General features: G+C 41.0%; 1 protein-coding gene across 2 annotated transcripts in view; it reads right to left on the bottom strand.

Annotated features, from left to right (window-relative positions):
* The window catches only part of NBAS (NBAS subunit of NRZ tethering complex), a 760,680-nt gene that overhangs the window by 633,145 nt on the left and 113,533 nt on the right, over positions 1 to 14,002 (bottom strand). For both annotated transcript variants that reach the window (XM_073674140.1, XM_073674141.1), the window contains exons 17-18: positions 6,064 to 6,215; positions 2,444 to 2,581 (exon numbers count right to left, since the gene is read on the bottom strand). In XM_073674140.1, the coding sequence (XP_073530241.1) occupies positions 2,444 to 2,581; positions 6,064 to 6,215 (290 nt within the window). The remainder of the gene's footprint in view (positions 1 to 2,443; positions 2,582 to 6,063; positions 6,216 to 14,002) is intronic.

The raw sequence follows: 14,002 nt of genomic DNA, 5'->3' as shown, positions 1-14,002 counted from the left end.
AAGAGGACCCCCATTGTGGAGTCAGCACATGCGCAGTCCCCTCTGCACTCACAGCTGGTCAGAGCCAGCCTGAGCAAGGGGATAAGAGGACCCCCATTGTGGAGAGAGTTGGCACATGCGCAGCCCCCTCTGCACTCACTGCTGGTCAGAGTCAGCCTGAGCCAGGGGATAAGAGGACCCCCATTGTGGAGTCAGCACATGCGCAGCCCCCTACGTGCTCACTGCTGGTCAGAACCAGCTTGAGCCGGTGGATAAGAGCACCCCCATTGTGGAGAGAGTCAGCACATGTGCAGCCCCCTCTACATTCACTGCTGGTCAGAGTGGATGGGGAGGCCCGAAGTTATGGAGAAGTGTGCAATGTCAGTTATGAACCGAACATCCTGAATGTGAGACTAAACCTTTTATTTGACATGATAAAAGAATGGAAGTCAGGTCAAAAGCATTTCAGGGTCTATAGACAATGGTTTTCAGAGCAACATACCGTATATGCATAAGAAATGTCTAAATGTTGTGCACAGACAGGTGGGCAATGACGGCTAACACACACAGTATCCAGCAACAGGAGATCGCCTTGTCGTGGCTGCTGGGCATGGATGAATTGGCCAAATTATATGCCAAGTGTCTCCATATTTTCTTATTATCTGGAGCAGTAATGCATCAAATATTTCATATATTTCATGGTTACATGCTATAGAGCTACAGAGTGCAACATTATTTGTTAATTTCATACTGTAGCCAAACAGGGTGGGCCGGCTTTACTTGGAGGAAAGACCTTGGGGAAGGGGATTTTATCTATGAATCCATTGCACAGACTATATTTGACGTGAATTATGTGTATTTTAGGTTACTTGGTCACGTACAGTGATGTGGAATGACAGGAGGACACTCAGGGTGGAGGAAAGGTGCAGTCAATATATTGAGACATTTTCGCACCATAAAGCCAGATATGACAAAGTGTAGTTATCTTGATCAAGAAAATCTAAGGGTATAGTCACACAGATTTTATCACCCTAAGGCTATGTGCACACGATGCGAATTTGGTGCGTTTTTTTCAGTGCGGAAACGCAGCAGAGACGCATTGCACATCTTATCCCATGACTTCCTATGACATTTTGCAAGTTCTGTGCACATGCTCAGGATTTCTTCTGCGCGGAAAAAAGCATTTCCGCATGCTGATTTGCCCATACAATGCAGTGGAAAAAAGCATGGCAAATCCGCAAGTAAAAATGCTTCAAAAACGCGTGTAAAATCCGCATGCATTTTCTCTGCCAAGGACATACAGAAATGCTCCAGAAAATTTCTGCTTCATTTCTGCATCGTGGGGACATAGCCTTAGACTGCGTGCCTACTATGCGTTTTTAAAGCGTTTTTGCAGTGGAATTTCCGCAGCTTAAACGCTTAAAAAACGCTTCGTAATATGTGCCCCATGGTCCCCAATGAAAATCCGCATGTGCTGTGCACATGCTGCGGAAATTTCCGCTGCGGATTATCATTGCGGAAAAATACGCAGCATGTCCACGCAGCGTAATTGCCGCCATTGACTTGCATTGAAACGCATATTATCCGTGTCAGTACATTTGCACATACGGATATTAAGCGATTCTATGTGCGGATGGTACCCGGGTTTGGAGAAGAGGAGACTCTCCTCCGGACCTGGATACCATAGAAACTGTTAAAAAAGAATTAAAAATAAAAAATAAAGATTGTACTTACCTTCCGATGTCCCCCGATGTTTTCTCCGCTCCGTCTGGTCTGTTGTATGGGTCGCGGTGGTGTGAAGAACCTGCCATGACGTCATTTAGTCATATGACAAGTCACGCGACCGCTGAAATCGGCTGGTCGTGTGACCTGTCACATGACTCAATGACATCACCGCAGGTCCTTCACACCACCGCGACCCATACAACAGACCAGACGCAGCGGAGAAAATACCGGGGGCCATTGGAAGGTGAGTATAATATTTATTTTTTACCATTCTTATTCTCTTTTTTTAAATATTACTTGGTCACACTATATAAATCCAGGCCGTTTGCATGGATTTATATAGTGTGACCATGTTGTCAAGCACTTTCCAAGTGATGCTAAAATCGGTTGGAAAAGAGCTTGACAACCCGCATGTGGAAATGCATGCAAAATCGCTTGACAAACGCTTCTACCTGGCAGGAAAAATGCATGTAAAGTCCGCATGCATTTTTCCTGCCAGGGAGAAGTGGAAAAAATATGCAGCATTTCAGCATCATGGGCACATAGCCTTAATCTGACTCAAGCTTTATAGGATTTGAGCCGGCCATACAGATGACTCCTAAATAAATGTCCCATGAGCGATCCTCCGTATGAGTAGCTTGTCCAAACAATGGCTTTCACCAAATACCATATTGTACATGTTTCTAAGCCATCATGAAAATAAGGATTCCCAGCACGTGAAATAATAAAGCTCGCTCACCTGTCCAAGTCCACCCTCTTCAGGAGTTCTTTGCGCCTCTGGCTTTCCCTCTCCTTTCGGCTTTCTGCCTCCTCTTCTGGAGTCAAGAAATCTTCGTAAGGGACATCATCAATGTCTACATCTCCTGGTAATATAAACCTGCCCAACAGATAAGAGAAGGGAAGCAAGCAGGACCTGTCAGACACAGGACGATACACGACAGATACCCTACATAAGGTCTAATAACCTTCATCTCTAGTAACCATCTAGAAAACTCCCTCTCCTCCACCACTGCTCCCCGATTAACAGGCTCCAACAATGAGTTACCTGCAGCCAATCACTGACTGTAATGCCAAGCTGCTGGCTCTACTGGGATCAGAAGAACGGTTAGTGATCGGCTGTGGTTATATGCCTCATCATCATCATTGGAGCTGGCTGAACAGACAGGAGCGTCTTAACGAGAGAGAAAGGGTTTGGTAAGATGGGAACTACGCCTGCATTTTATGCAATATGGCGTTCAAAAAAATATTCAGGAAATTGAACTCCTTTAAACAGGATAAAACTTATTTTCAAAAAGCTTTAAACTGAAAAAATAATATAAAATATTTGTCACCTTCATTGATAACCATTTCAAAAGATCATAAGCAGCCCAGCACTGCTGTAAGTATATACCACTGGAGTATACAGATGTGGTGGTGCTCAACTGTGCAGATACACAATCGTCAAAAATTATGAAAAGTGGCACTCACCACTAGCTCATTATTTTGTGCTTTTTTATTAAAAGATCACAGGGGAACGCAGCGTGAAAACACCAACTGGGCTACAGCTGTTTCGCATCTAATTATGCTTCATCTGGCTTCATAAGGGGGGCTAGATGACGCGTAGATGCGAAACAGCTCTAGCCAACTCTGCATGTCTTCGCTCTGTTATCCCATGTGATCTTGGAAAAAAATAAAACCCACAAAATATTGTGCTGGTGGTGAGCGCCACTTATTTCTTTTCGCATTGATCAACAACAACCCCTGTCCTGACACTTAGCTGGTCACCAATAGTCTCAACACACCAGAAATGGCAGGAAACGCTCAATCAGACTGAAACGGCTCACCGCTGCGGCCAGTGATTGGCTAATTGGGCATTTGGCGTGTGTTGAGACAGGAAAAGGAAGTAGAAACCACCGGATTAACAGCTACTTGGTTCGGTAAGGGGAAGTATTACTTTTTTTATTATTACTTTTATTACCAGTCAGTCAAAAAAATGTATACTGTTGGAAACTGCACTTTGTAACAGGTTTTGTTTTTTTTTTTTTGTTTTTTTAAGGTTGAAGGAAGACTAAGTCCATCTAGTTCAACCCATAACCTAACATGTTGATCCAGAGGAAGGCAAAAAAAAACCATGTGGCAAACACTAAGCTCCACATTGGGGAAAAAAATTCCTTCCTGACTCCATACGGCAATCAGACTAGTTCCCTGGATCAACGCCCTATCAAGGAATCTAGTATATATAACCTGTAATATTATACTTTTCAAGAAAGGCATCCAGGCCCTTCTTAAATTTTAGTAGTGAATCACTCATTACAACATCATGCGGCAGAGAGTTCCATAGTCTCACTGCTCTTACAGTAAAGAATCCCTGTCTGTGATTATGATTAAACCTTCTTTCCTCCAGACGTAGAAGATGCCCCCTTCTCCCAGTCTCAGGCCTCAGAGTAAAAAGATCAGTAGAAAGGTCTTTGTACTGTCCCCTCATATACTTGTACATAGTAATAAGATCACCCCTTCTTTTTAACCACAGTAAATAACCCCAAGTGTAATAACCTGTCTTGGTATTGCAGACTCCCCAGTCCTCTAATAACCTTGGTCGCTCTTCTCTGCACCCTCTCTAGTTCAGCTATGTCTTTCTTATACACCGGAGACCAGAACTGTACACAGTATTCTAAGTGTGGTCGCACTAATGACTTGTATAGAGGTAAAATTATGTTCTCCTCATCAGCATCTATGCCTCTTTTAATGCATCCCATTATTTTATTTGCCTTTGCAGCAGCTGCCTGACACTGGCCACCAAATGTGAGCTTGTCGTCCACCAATACACCCAGGTCTTTTTCAGTGACAGTTTTGCCCAGTGTTTTACAATTAAGCATATAATTATACATTTTATTTCCTCTGCCCAAGTGCATTACCTTACATTTATCCCCATTAAAGCTCATTTGCCATTTATCAGCCCAAGCTTCTAGTTTACCTAGATCCTCCTGTAATATAAAATTGTCCTCCTCTGTATTGATTACCCTGCAGAGTTTAGTGTCATCTGCAAATATTGAAATATTACTCTGTATGCCCCCTACAAGGTCATTAATAAATATGTTAAAAAGAAGGGGGCCCAATACTGACCCCTGTGGTACCCCACTGTTAACTGAGACCCAGTCTGAGTGTGTTCCATTAATAACCACCCTTTGTTTCCTATCACTGAGCCAATTCTTAAGCCACATACATATATTTTCCCCTATCCCCATTGTTCTCATTTTATGTATCAACCTTTTGTGTGGAACCGTATCAAAAGCTTTTGAAAAGTCCATATACACAACATCCACTGCATTTCCTTGGTCCAGTCCAGAACTTGCCTCCTCATAAAAACTGATCAGATTAGTTTGACAGGAACGGTCCCTGGTACACCCATGTTGATATTGGGTCATGAGGTTCTTCTTCTTCAGATACTCTATTATAGAATCTCTTAGGAAACCCTCCAGGATTTTACCCACAGTAGAGGTTAAGCTTACCGGCCTATAATTTCCAAGTTCAGTTTTTGTCCTCTTTCTGAATATTGGCACCACATTTGCTATACGCCAGTCGTGTGGTACAGACCCTGTTATTATGGAATCTTTAAAGATTAAAAATAATGGTCTATCTATGACGCTACTTAATTCCTGCAGTACTCGCGGGTGTAAGTTGGAAGAAAAGTAATAAAAAAAACAAACACTGAGCATAACTACGTAATAAATAAATGGAAAGACTGAGGAGCCAGGGCGTCTGACACTCAGTAATTTGTAAAAAGTGCGCCATTTCAACCCAAAAACCTATAAAGTATAAAATTCTGTTTCTCTGAGCCGAACGCCTGGTGGAGAAATAGCAGTCGGCTTCTGCACTTACACACAGGCTAGTTCCACTAAAGCTGCATATATTATGCATTAAAGCCCACACTTTAAGTGGTTATAAAAAAGCAACAGGGGAGCGGCGGAGCTGCTCGGATGATGTTTGGGAGAGCGCCCACTGTAATGATAATAGATTGCTCCGAATCAAAACGCTCAAGAGACGGCATATTATTACACAACATTTTAGTGAAGTATGCTAATTACCATAACCATCAGATAGGAAAGGGATAATTAGAATGGGCGAGAGTGAAGATTGGTAAATGAATTTACGCATGCATTAACATGTTAAGGAATCAGCCACTTCACTGCGCCGTCTTGGGCTTGAGATCATTAATCAGAAGATAGGATTCACGAGTCAACCGCAGGCATTTGTGTAGGAATATGGAGAGACACCGCTGGCCCCGGTTCTCTACGGAGATTTCGTACAAGAGCCTGGCACGCGGCTCAGAAATACATCAAATTACCTATGTTTTCATACATGGCTTAAGACGCAACGCACCTTCCTCCATCCTCCCCATTGCCTATGGCCACCAGAGCCTCCAGGTCTGTCCCCTTTAAGCCGAACATCAGTAATTCCTTGGCAGCATCCACGTTCTCGGGGACCCTCTCCAGACATTCATGCAAGACCCAAGACCGCTTCTTAATTTTGCTCTGGAATAATAATAATAAAAAAAAACATTTGGCAATAAATTTTTTAAATAGGACATAAATTATCCAGCAGTATGATTATCGATATTACAATACTGGAAATGATTATCATTCCCTGCTTTAAAAGGGGTTTCCAGAGTAAAAAAAAATTATATTAATAACATGCTTAATAAAATAGGTCTTGCTTAGGCTATGTTCACACGTTGCATTTTTGCAGAAATTTTTTATGCAAATTAAAAGATGCATGTAACAGTATGAGCAAAAGCTATGAGATTTCAGAACTCTCATGCACACGCTTGGTTTTTTTCCTTACTGAAATGCACTGAAAACTGCTGCACATCTATTTTCTTTCAGCCTTTTTTTGCAGCATTTTTTCTTTCGCCCATAAAGTGCAAAAACGCTGCTATCGTTTTTTGCAGCGTTTTTGGTTTTCCATCTATTGAAAGTAGCAATCCTAAAAGTCAATATCGACCCTTTAACAAGATTTGTCACATGACTTACGATAAAAGCCAAACCAGAATCTCAATTTGCAGATATGATGTTTCAGGGTACTGCACTTCTTCGGTGCAATGAGTGAGATCTGGTTTGGCTAGGTAAGAGGCGTCTGACCGGAATCCAAGGGGTAATGTTTCTCCTTGTGGAGAGTGACATGCCAAGCCAAGCCTGGCATGTCAATGTGAGGAGGCTTTTAAGTCTTGCAATCCTCCTCTGGGAAATTCAATATGAAAATTGCCTCTTCAAAGAGGAAGAGGACTAGAACTGTAGTGCCACGTAGTGAAAGGTTACCCCACGGATCCCGGTCAGACGCCTCTCACCTAGCCAAACCAGATCTCACACTTTGCACTGACGAGGGGCAACATCCTGAAACACTGTCTGCAAATTGAGATTCCTGTTTGGCTTTTATCCTAAGTCATGTGGTAAGACTCCTTAAATGGTCGATATTGACTTTCAGGATTGCGCCTTTCAATAGGTGACACTACAGTTCTAGTCCTTTTCCTCTCTCAAGAGGCAATTTGCATATTTAATTTCTCAGAGGAGCATTGCAAGGCTTCAAAGTCTCCTCACACTGGCATGTCACTCTCCACAAGGAGAAGCATTACTCCTTGGATCCCGGTGAAAAAAAAAACGCAGGTACAACAGAATGTGAAACCATTTATTTTGGTGATTTTCCCCAAGTATAAACCATATTGTCTTGGTATTGTCGCATGAGCATGGGTGTTAGTATTGGTTGTTTTTTTTTTTGTTCCAATGTAATTATTTTGCTTCTTCCCACTCCAAACACAGTTGAACTGAATTCTTGATAATTAATGTGTTAACCCCTTAGTGACCAATAAACGTCTTTTTACTGACCTGCGATATAAGAGACTTCCGTTCCCTGACAGGTGACAATCCTGTAGCTGTCACCTGTACATTATAGCTGACAACTTGCTGCATCAGCCACGATCAGTGTTGGCACCGACCATGCACGTTTAACCCCTTAGATTCTGCTGTCACTAGTGACTACAGAATCTAAATAGTTAACAGAGTGTGGGGGCTCCCTCTTTAACCTCATCGGCACCCTGAGATCTTGATTGTGTGCTCCTGATGTTTGCCATGGCATGTAACGACCAAATAATGGCCTTAGAGTCTGCCGGCTATAGCGGCCTGTACAGAAGTTATCAAAATTTAGGTGGTAAAAAAAAAAAAAAAACTTTTTCATTCTTGTTATGCCATTTTCCATTACTTCCTGAAAAGACCCAGAAGGGTTAATGAACTACCTGAAAGAAATTTTAAATACGTTGAGGGGTGCAGTTTTTAAAATGGTATCACTTCTGGGTGGTTTCCAGTGTTTAGGACCCCCCAAAAGTCACTTCAAATCTGAACAGGTCCCTATAAAAATTAGTTTTATAAATTTCCTTGAAAAAATTAAAAATGACTGCTACATTTTTAAACCTTCTAAAATGCTAACAAAATAAAACAACATATTACAAATGGTGCTGATGTAAAGCAGACATGAGGGAAATGGTATATATTAATGGTTTTGGGTGGTATGACTATTGGGATTAAAGGGATAGTCATTCAAAGTTTGAAAAATTGCAATTTTTAAAACCTTTTTGTCAAATTTCTGATATTTTTATAAATAAACGAAAAACATAACACCCTAAATTTACCACTATCACAAAGTATAATGTGTCACAAAAAAAAACAATCTTAAAATCAATGGGATATGATGAAGCATTCCAGAGTAATTACTACATAAAGTGACACTGGTCAGATTTCAAAAAATTGGTCATGTCTATAAGGGGTTTAAAAGAAAAGAATGCCCTTTAATTAAAAAAGAAAACTTTCACCCCTAAATAATTTGCAAAAATGTTCTATGTTTTCCCATACGTCTTGCATTGGTGGCCTAACACCTTGTATTGTTTAAACTTTCAAGGTGGAAACAAAGATGAACTTTGGGATCCTGAAAAAAACAGCAAGAAAAGAAGTAAAATCTACATTTTGACTACAGCTTTTTTACTGCCAAGTGATCAGGTATTGATTGCAAATAAAAACGCCACAAAAAAAGCAATGTGAACATAGCCTTAGATGAACAATGCAGGTGTGTAGACTTGCAGGAAGATGTATTGACATTGACAGTACAAGGGTCTCCTGACCTATTCTTTCAAACCTCCTACATGCCTATGAGGCTGTTGGGCTCGGGTCAGGAGACCCGCGGCCGGTCCGTGCAGCATGGTCCATGCAGGGACAAAGAATGAATCCAGACAGAAAGAAATAAACAGTGGCAGTGTGAAAAGAACCTTAAACAGGTCATTAAAAAAGTGACTTATTAGTTAAAAAAAGGGTTTTACGTTAAAAACATATTTTAAAAAAATTTGGATATATTTTTTTTTATTTTGTAAAAATCAGAACCTCTTGTAGTTTTCACATTGGCCAATAAACTCTATTTCTACATAAAGATATAGCCTTTCATAATCCCACAAGAAAGATAACCTAACAAAAGCCACTAGGCCTTATACTGGACTCACACATCCAGTTCTGTACAGATCACTTTTCACTAGTCTCATTATCATCACAGACAGGATTACAACAATTTACCACCTCTAAATACAGTAGATTACACAGGATCCCTCATTCATAATAGGCGATATCAGTCATTGTACAGGAGGAGGCGGTGAGCTGTGATAACAACTCTATATACAGTAGATAACATAGGATCCACCATTCACAATAGGTGATGTTACAACTCACCTCCTCCTCCTGTACAATGACTGACTACACCTCTCTATACAGTAGATAACACAGGATCCACCATTCACAATAGGTGATGTCACAGCTCACCTCCTCCCCCTGTACAATGATTGATGACACCTTTATATACAGTAGATAACACAGGATCCACCATTCACAATAGGTGATGTCACAGCTCACCTCCTCCTCCTCCTGTACAATGACTGATGACACCTTTATATACAGTAGATAACACAGGATCCACCATTCACAATAGGTGATGTCACAGCTCACCTCCTCCTCCTGAACAATGACTGATATCTACTGTATATAGAGGTGTTAACACAGGATCCACCATTCACAATAGGTGATGTCACAGCTCACCTCCTCCTCCTCCTGTACAATGACTGATAACACCTCTATATACATTAGATAATACAGGATCCACCATTCACAATAGGTGATGTCACAGCTCACCTCCTCCTCCTCCTGTACAATGACTGATTGCACCTCTATATACAGTAGATAACACAGGATCCTGGATCCACTAATCTCTATAGATGGAATCGCTGGCCCTGCAGATGCATCATGGCTCATTTACAGTCTATGGACAGCTGGAGGTGGCGAGGTACGGTAAGGGTGACCTCCCTGCTGCATTAGGGGCGACACCCCGCTAACTGTACGGATTTATTCTCCACAGGCCGGATTTATGGGCGGTGTCCTGGTCATTCGCTGAATGAGAAATATAGCAATAAAACAATAATTATTACACGGATAGACGAGCCTCATCCTCCGCCGTCCCAAAATGCTGTCAGGGGTTAATACTTAAACACTAATCTATCCTGCGCAGAATTTGTAAACCTATTATTTCTTCCTGGTTGATTTGTATGAGCTAATTATTCTCCCATCATTAGCCTGTAATAAAAAAAAGGAAGAAATACAAATCATAAAAGGGAAAATGAAGACATTCGCTGAAATTAATTTTGCACAAGGTCAAACCGGCGGAGAAAAAAAATATAGAAATAGAAAAAATTACCTGTTTGTCGTTCAACTCTGAACAATAAGAACATACAAAAGGAGGAACAAAATAATGAGGGGTTTTATCCAGAAGCCTATTATCCAAAGCAAACCATCAGGACACGAGGAGAAGACACGAGGAGCGCATCACAACTGTCATAATTACCGCTCTGCCATCGTGATCAAAACACCAGCAATAATTTTTATTATTTTTTTTTACGTATTTCTAAAAGTACGTTCACACTTGCCAGATAAGAAGTGCATTTACTGTCTAGGCTTTTAGTAATCGCAAAGAGGGAGTTAACTTCTATCGGTATAAATTTATTCAGTTCTGATTATTACATGACAACGAGCAACAAAGCCAGATGTAACACCTGCAGATTTTAGATGAAATCCACAGCCTAAAAGCCACAGCCTAAAAGCCACAGCCTAAAAGCCACAGCCTAAAAGCCACAGCCTAAAATCCGCACGTGTCAATGTACCCACAAGAAGAATTAAAGAGGGTTTTCGAAAATTCACCATACTGATTACCTAGGACAGTTCATCAATATGTGATTGTTGGGGGTTTAACAAAAGATACATCAACTGATTGGCAGTTCAGCTTTGTTGGCAGCCAGATGTAAAACGTTAACGGAACCGAACAGCACAGGACCCTTTACTGTGTAGTGGCCGTCCTCAGATATTGCTGCACAGCAATTATTTAAGGGTGTTGTGCGCTTTTAAAAAAAAAATTCCTTCCCCGAGACCATTTTGCTATAATATAAACCCCTCCAAAAAAATGTAAAAAAATAAAAATGCGTCCTTCGCGGGATCACAGTTGCGTCTCCATCGCTGCTCCAGGTGTCAGTTATTGGCTGCAGCACTAAGGTCATGTCGACAGCCAGTGAGCTCAGCTGTGAGAGTGTCCCGTCTACATGAACAGTGGACCCGTGGAGGGTGATAAAAGCACAAATGTTTTGTTAAAATAAACTGTCTGAGGAATGTGATTTTCTGAAGGGTCCCTTTAACTGAATGTGATCTGAGGTTGCGCACCTGAAAACCTCAATGAAGGTGACTGGTGTAGGACCTCAATCTATGAGATATCGATCATAAAAAAGCTCAATAAATTATACTACTATGGACACCTTCAGAGGCATATTTTTATTTTTATTTTTTTTACTTAAATGCATAAATTGGAGCTAAAAATTAGATATCAATTAACAGTTTTGGTTTTTATGGGATCTTTGTTAATTTTTTTTCTGGCTTATTCTCAGTTGTTCTCAGCTAATTTATAACCACATCAAAGTTCGGGCACAACTTTGATGTTGTCTGGGGTCATAAATCAGCACAAAGGAGTCAGAAAACCCCTTTAATGGAACAGTTCTGGACACAGCAGAATCCTGCATTTACTTATATACACACAATATAGGAATAAACCAAACTACTGAGACATTATTAAATGATATTATTCGTCATTATTAATATTATAATAAAGACATCTATAAAAGCTACTAAAAGTGGGGAAAAGGTTCAGAATCTAATGCTGGAGAGGAAATCAGTCTCATTGCTCTGTGCAGCTGCACTAATCATTAGCTTTTAAGGCAGCAAACATAACATTTCTGTATAAAATGGTTACTACTTGAGGTACGCCTCTTGAAAAAACTTATTTGTTACAAATGGAGCAAATGGCAAGGAAAAACAAACCAAAGTTTGCATCTATTTTTGAGCCAAATGTAATGGATCTAGTTGTTTTTTTTTTGCTTTGTTTTTTTTTAAAAATACTGGATACGTTACTAAATGATGACAACTGCACATGTGAACAGAGCCCATCAAGAACGCAGCGTTCTGGTGGGTGGTGGTGGGGGCCTTACTATAAGGCTGGATTCTCACATTGTGGCTGCACCCCCACCAACACACAGCTGGTTTGCAGAAAGACTGAAGCTAAAAGTAGGTTGATTGTTAATGGCCATGCAATCATTAAAGGGGTTATCTGGAATTAGGCCACACGCTAAGTGACTGCAGACTTGTGAATCCTCACAGCGCAGTGTGAGGATTCTCCAATGCCGGAAGTGGCGGTCATATGACCACCACAAATATGCGATTTGCATTCTCCTGGCCACATCCCGACTAGACATGTCCAGCCTCGCTCAATACAGTTGCATTGAGTGAGGCTGGACATGTCTAGTTGGCATGTGACTGCATTGTTAGCATATTTGTAGTCTCGTGCCAGTCGCCGTCACCAAAGAAACCTGAGAGCGCACAGTAAGATGTGAGGATTCACAAACCTGCAGTCACATAGCATGCCACAGACTTGTACCCAAAGGCCGGGCAACCCCTTAAACAATCCAATGATGAGATTCCATGTTTGCTAGGTGGAGCTTTAAAACCAAATGCAATATAGATGTATTTTTCTAATGCTAAAAATGTCAGCAATAAACAGTGCATTTTCCTTGGCGGCGCCTTAAGCGGCCATTTCCACTAACCGATTATTCAAGTATTAAGCTCAAAAGAGATTTATGGGCCATTTTCAGCCTGTTGAGCTAAAGTAAGAGATTGCGCTATTGTGTATGGGCAGCTCTGCTGTGTATGAGTGTTACACAACAAAGTACATGGGTTCCCCACAACACTGCCGGCCCCTGCCGCATGTAGGCGGCTAAGATCAGCCATTAAGAACGTAAACACTCATTGAATGCAATTATTAGAAATTAACTACATTTGGCGAATGAGCAGTAAAACCTCGGACTAATAGTATGTAATCATTGCAATAACACGCTGCATAGAAAAGTCCCTGAGGCCAGTGATACAGCACTTAGTTATTCAAACATCTCCTTTAATAGAACATGCCCCCACCAGAGTGTTGTGCAACAAAACTTTATTTTTTCATAAATAATAAAAGTGAAAATTTAAAAAAAAAAAAAATTAAGATGTGCTTATTTCTCCTCCTAAACTGATTTTTCATTCTCAATGTTCTCAGTTCACGGGTAAATTCTCTCTTCAGTGAATACAGATTTTTCACATTACTAAATTAGGATTTGACAGTTGGTGCTCATAAAGTTCTATGGAGAACTGGAACGGTCCTTTCAGATGAACTTGTAGCAACATGTCTGTTTACCTCTAGCTCCTCCCTCCTCCTCCCCTCTCCTCCATACAATTTTAAAAGCACCAACTGTCACCTATCTAAGTAATAGGAAAATCTGAGTTCCCTGAAGACAGATTTTAGCAGCAAATTGAGAATGATCAGTCCAGGAGGAGAAATAAGCAGATTTCTCGAATAAAGTATATTATAAAGTGGCTTATTTTCATTACATGGTTATTCTTTAAAGAGGTTGTCCAGGTTTTTGGGTAAAGCCTACAATCACTATGTGTTTGCAGTCTTGTGACAGCACACACACAGCACTGTTAGGATTCTTTGGTGCCGGAAGAAGGCAGTCATATGACTATATGTAGGCAATTTGCGGACTTCCGGCCACATTCTGACCAGACGTGCACGGCCTCGCTTAATACACTTGTATTAAAAGAGGCCGCTCGCATCTAGTTGGCATGTGACCAAACATATGCAAGTCGCATACTTGAGCTCCTAAGAC

This window comes from Phyllobates terribilis, unplaced genomic scaffold (assembly GCF_046119375.1).
Source record: "Phyllobates terribilis strain yellow unplaced genomic scaffold, ASM4611937v1 Scaffold_3__8_contigs__length_932513732, whole genome shotgun sequence".
NCBI lineage: Eukaryota > Metazoa > Chordata > Amphibia > Anura > Dendrobatidae > Phyllobates > Phyllobates terribilis.
The sequence above is the reverse complement of the archived record's forward strand: the minus strand, read 5'-3'. Positions and strand labels throughout refer to the sequence as shown.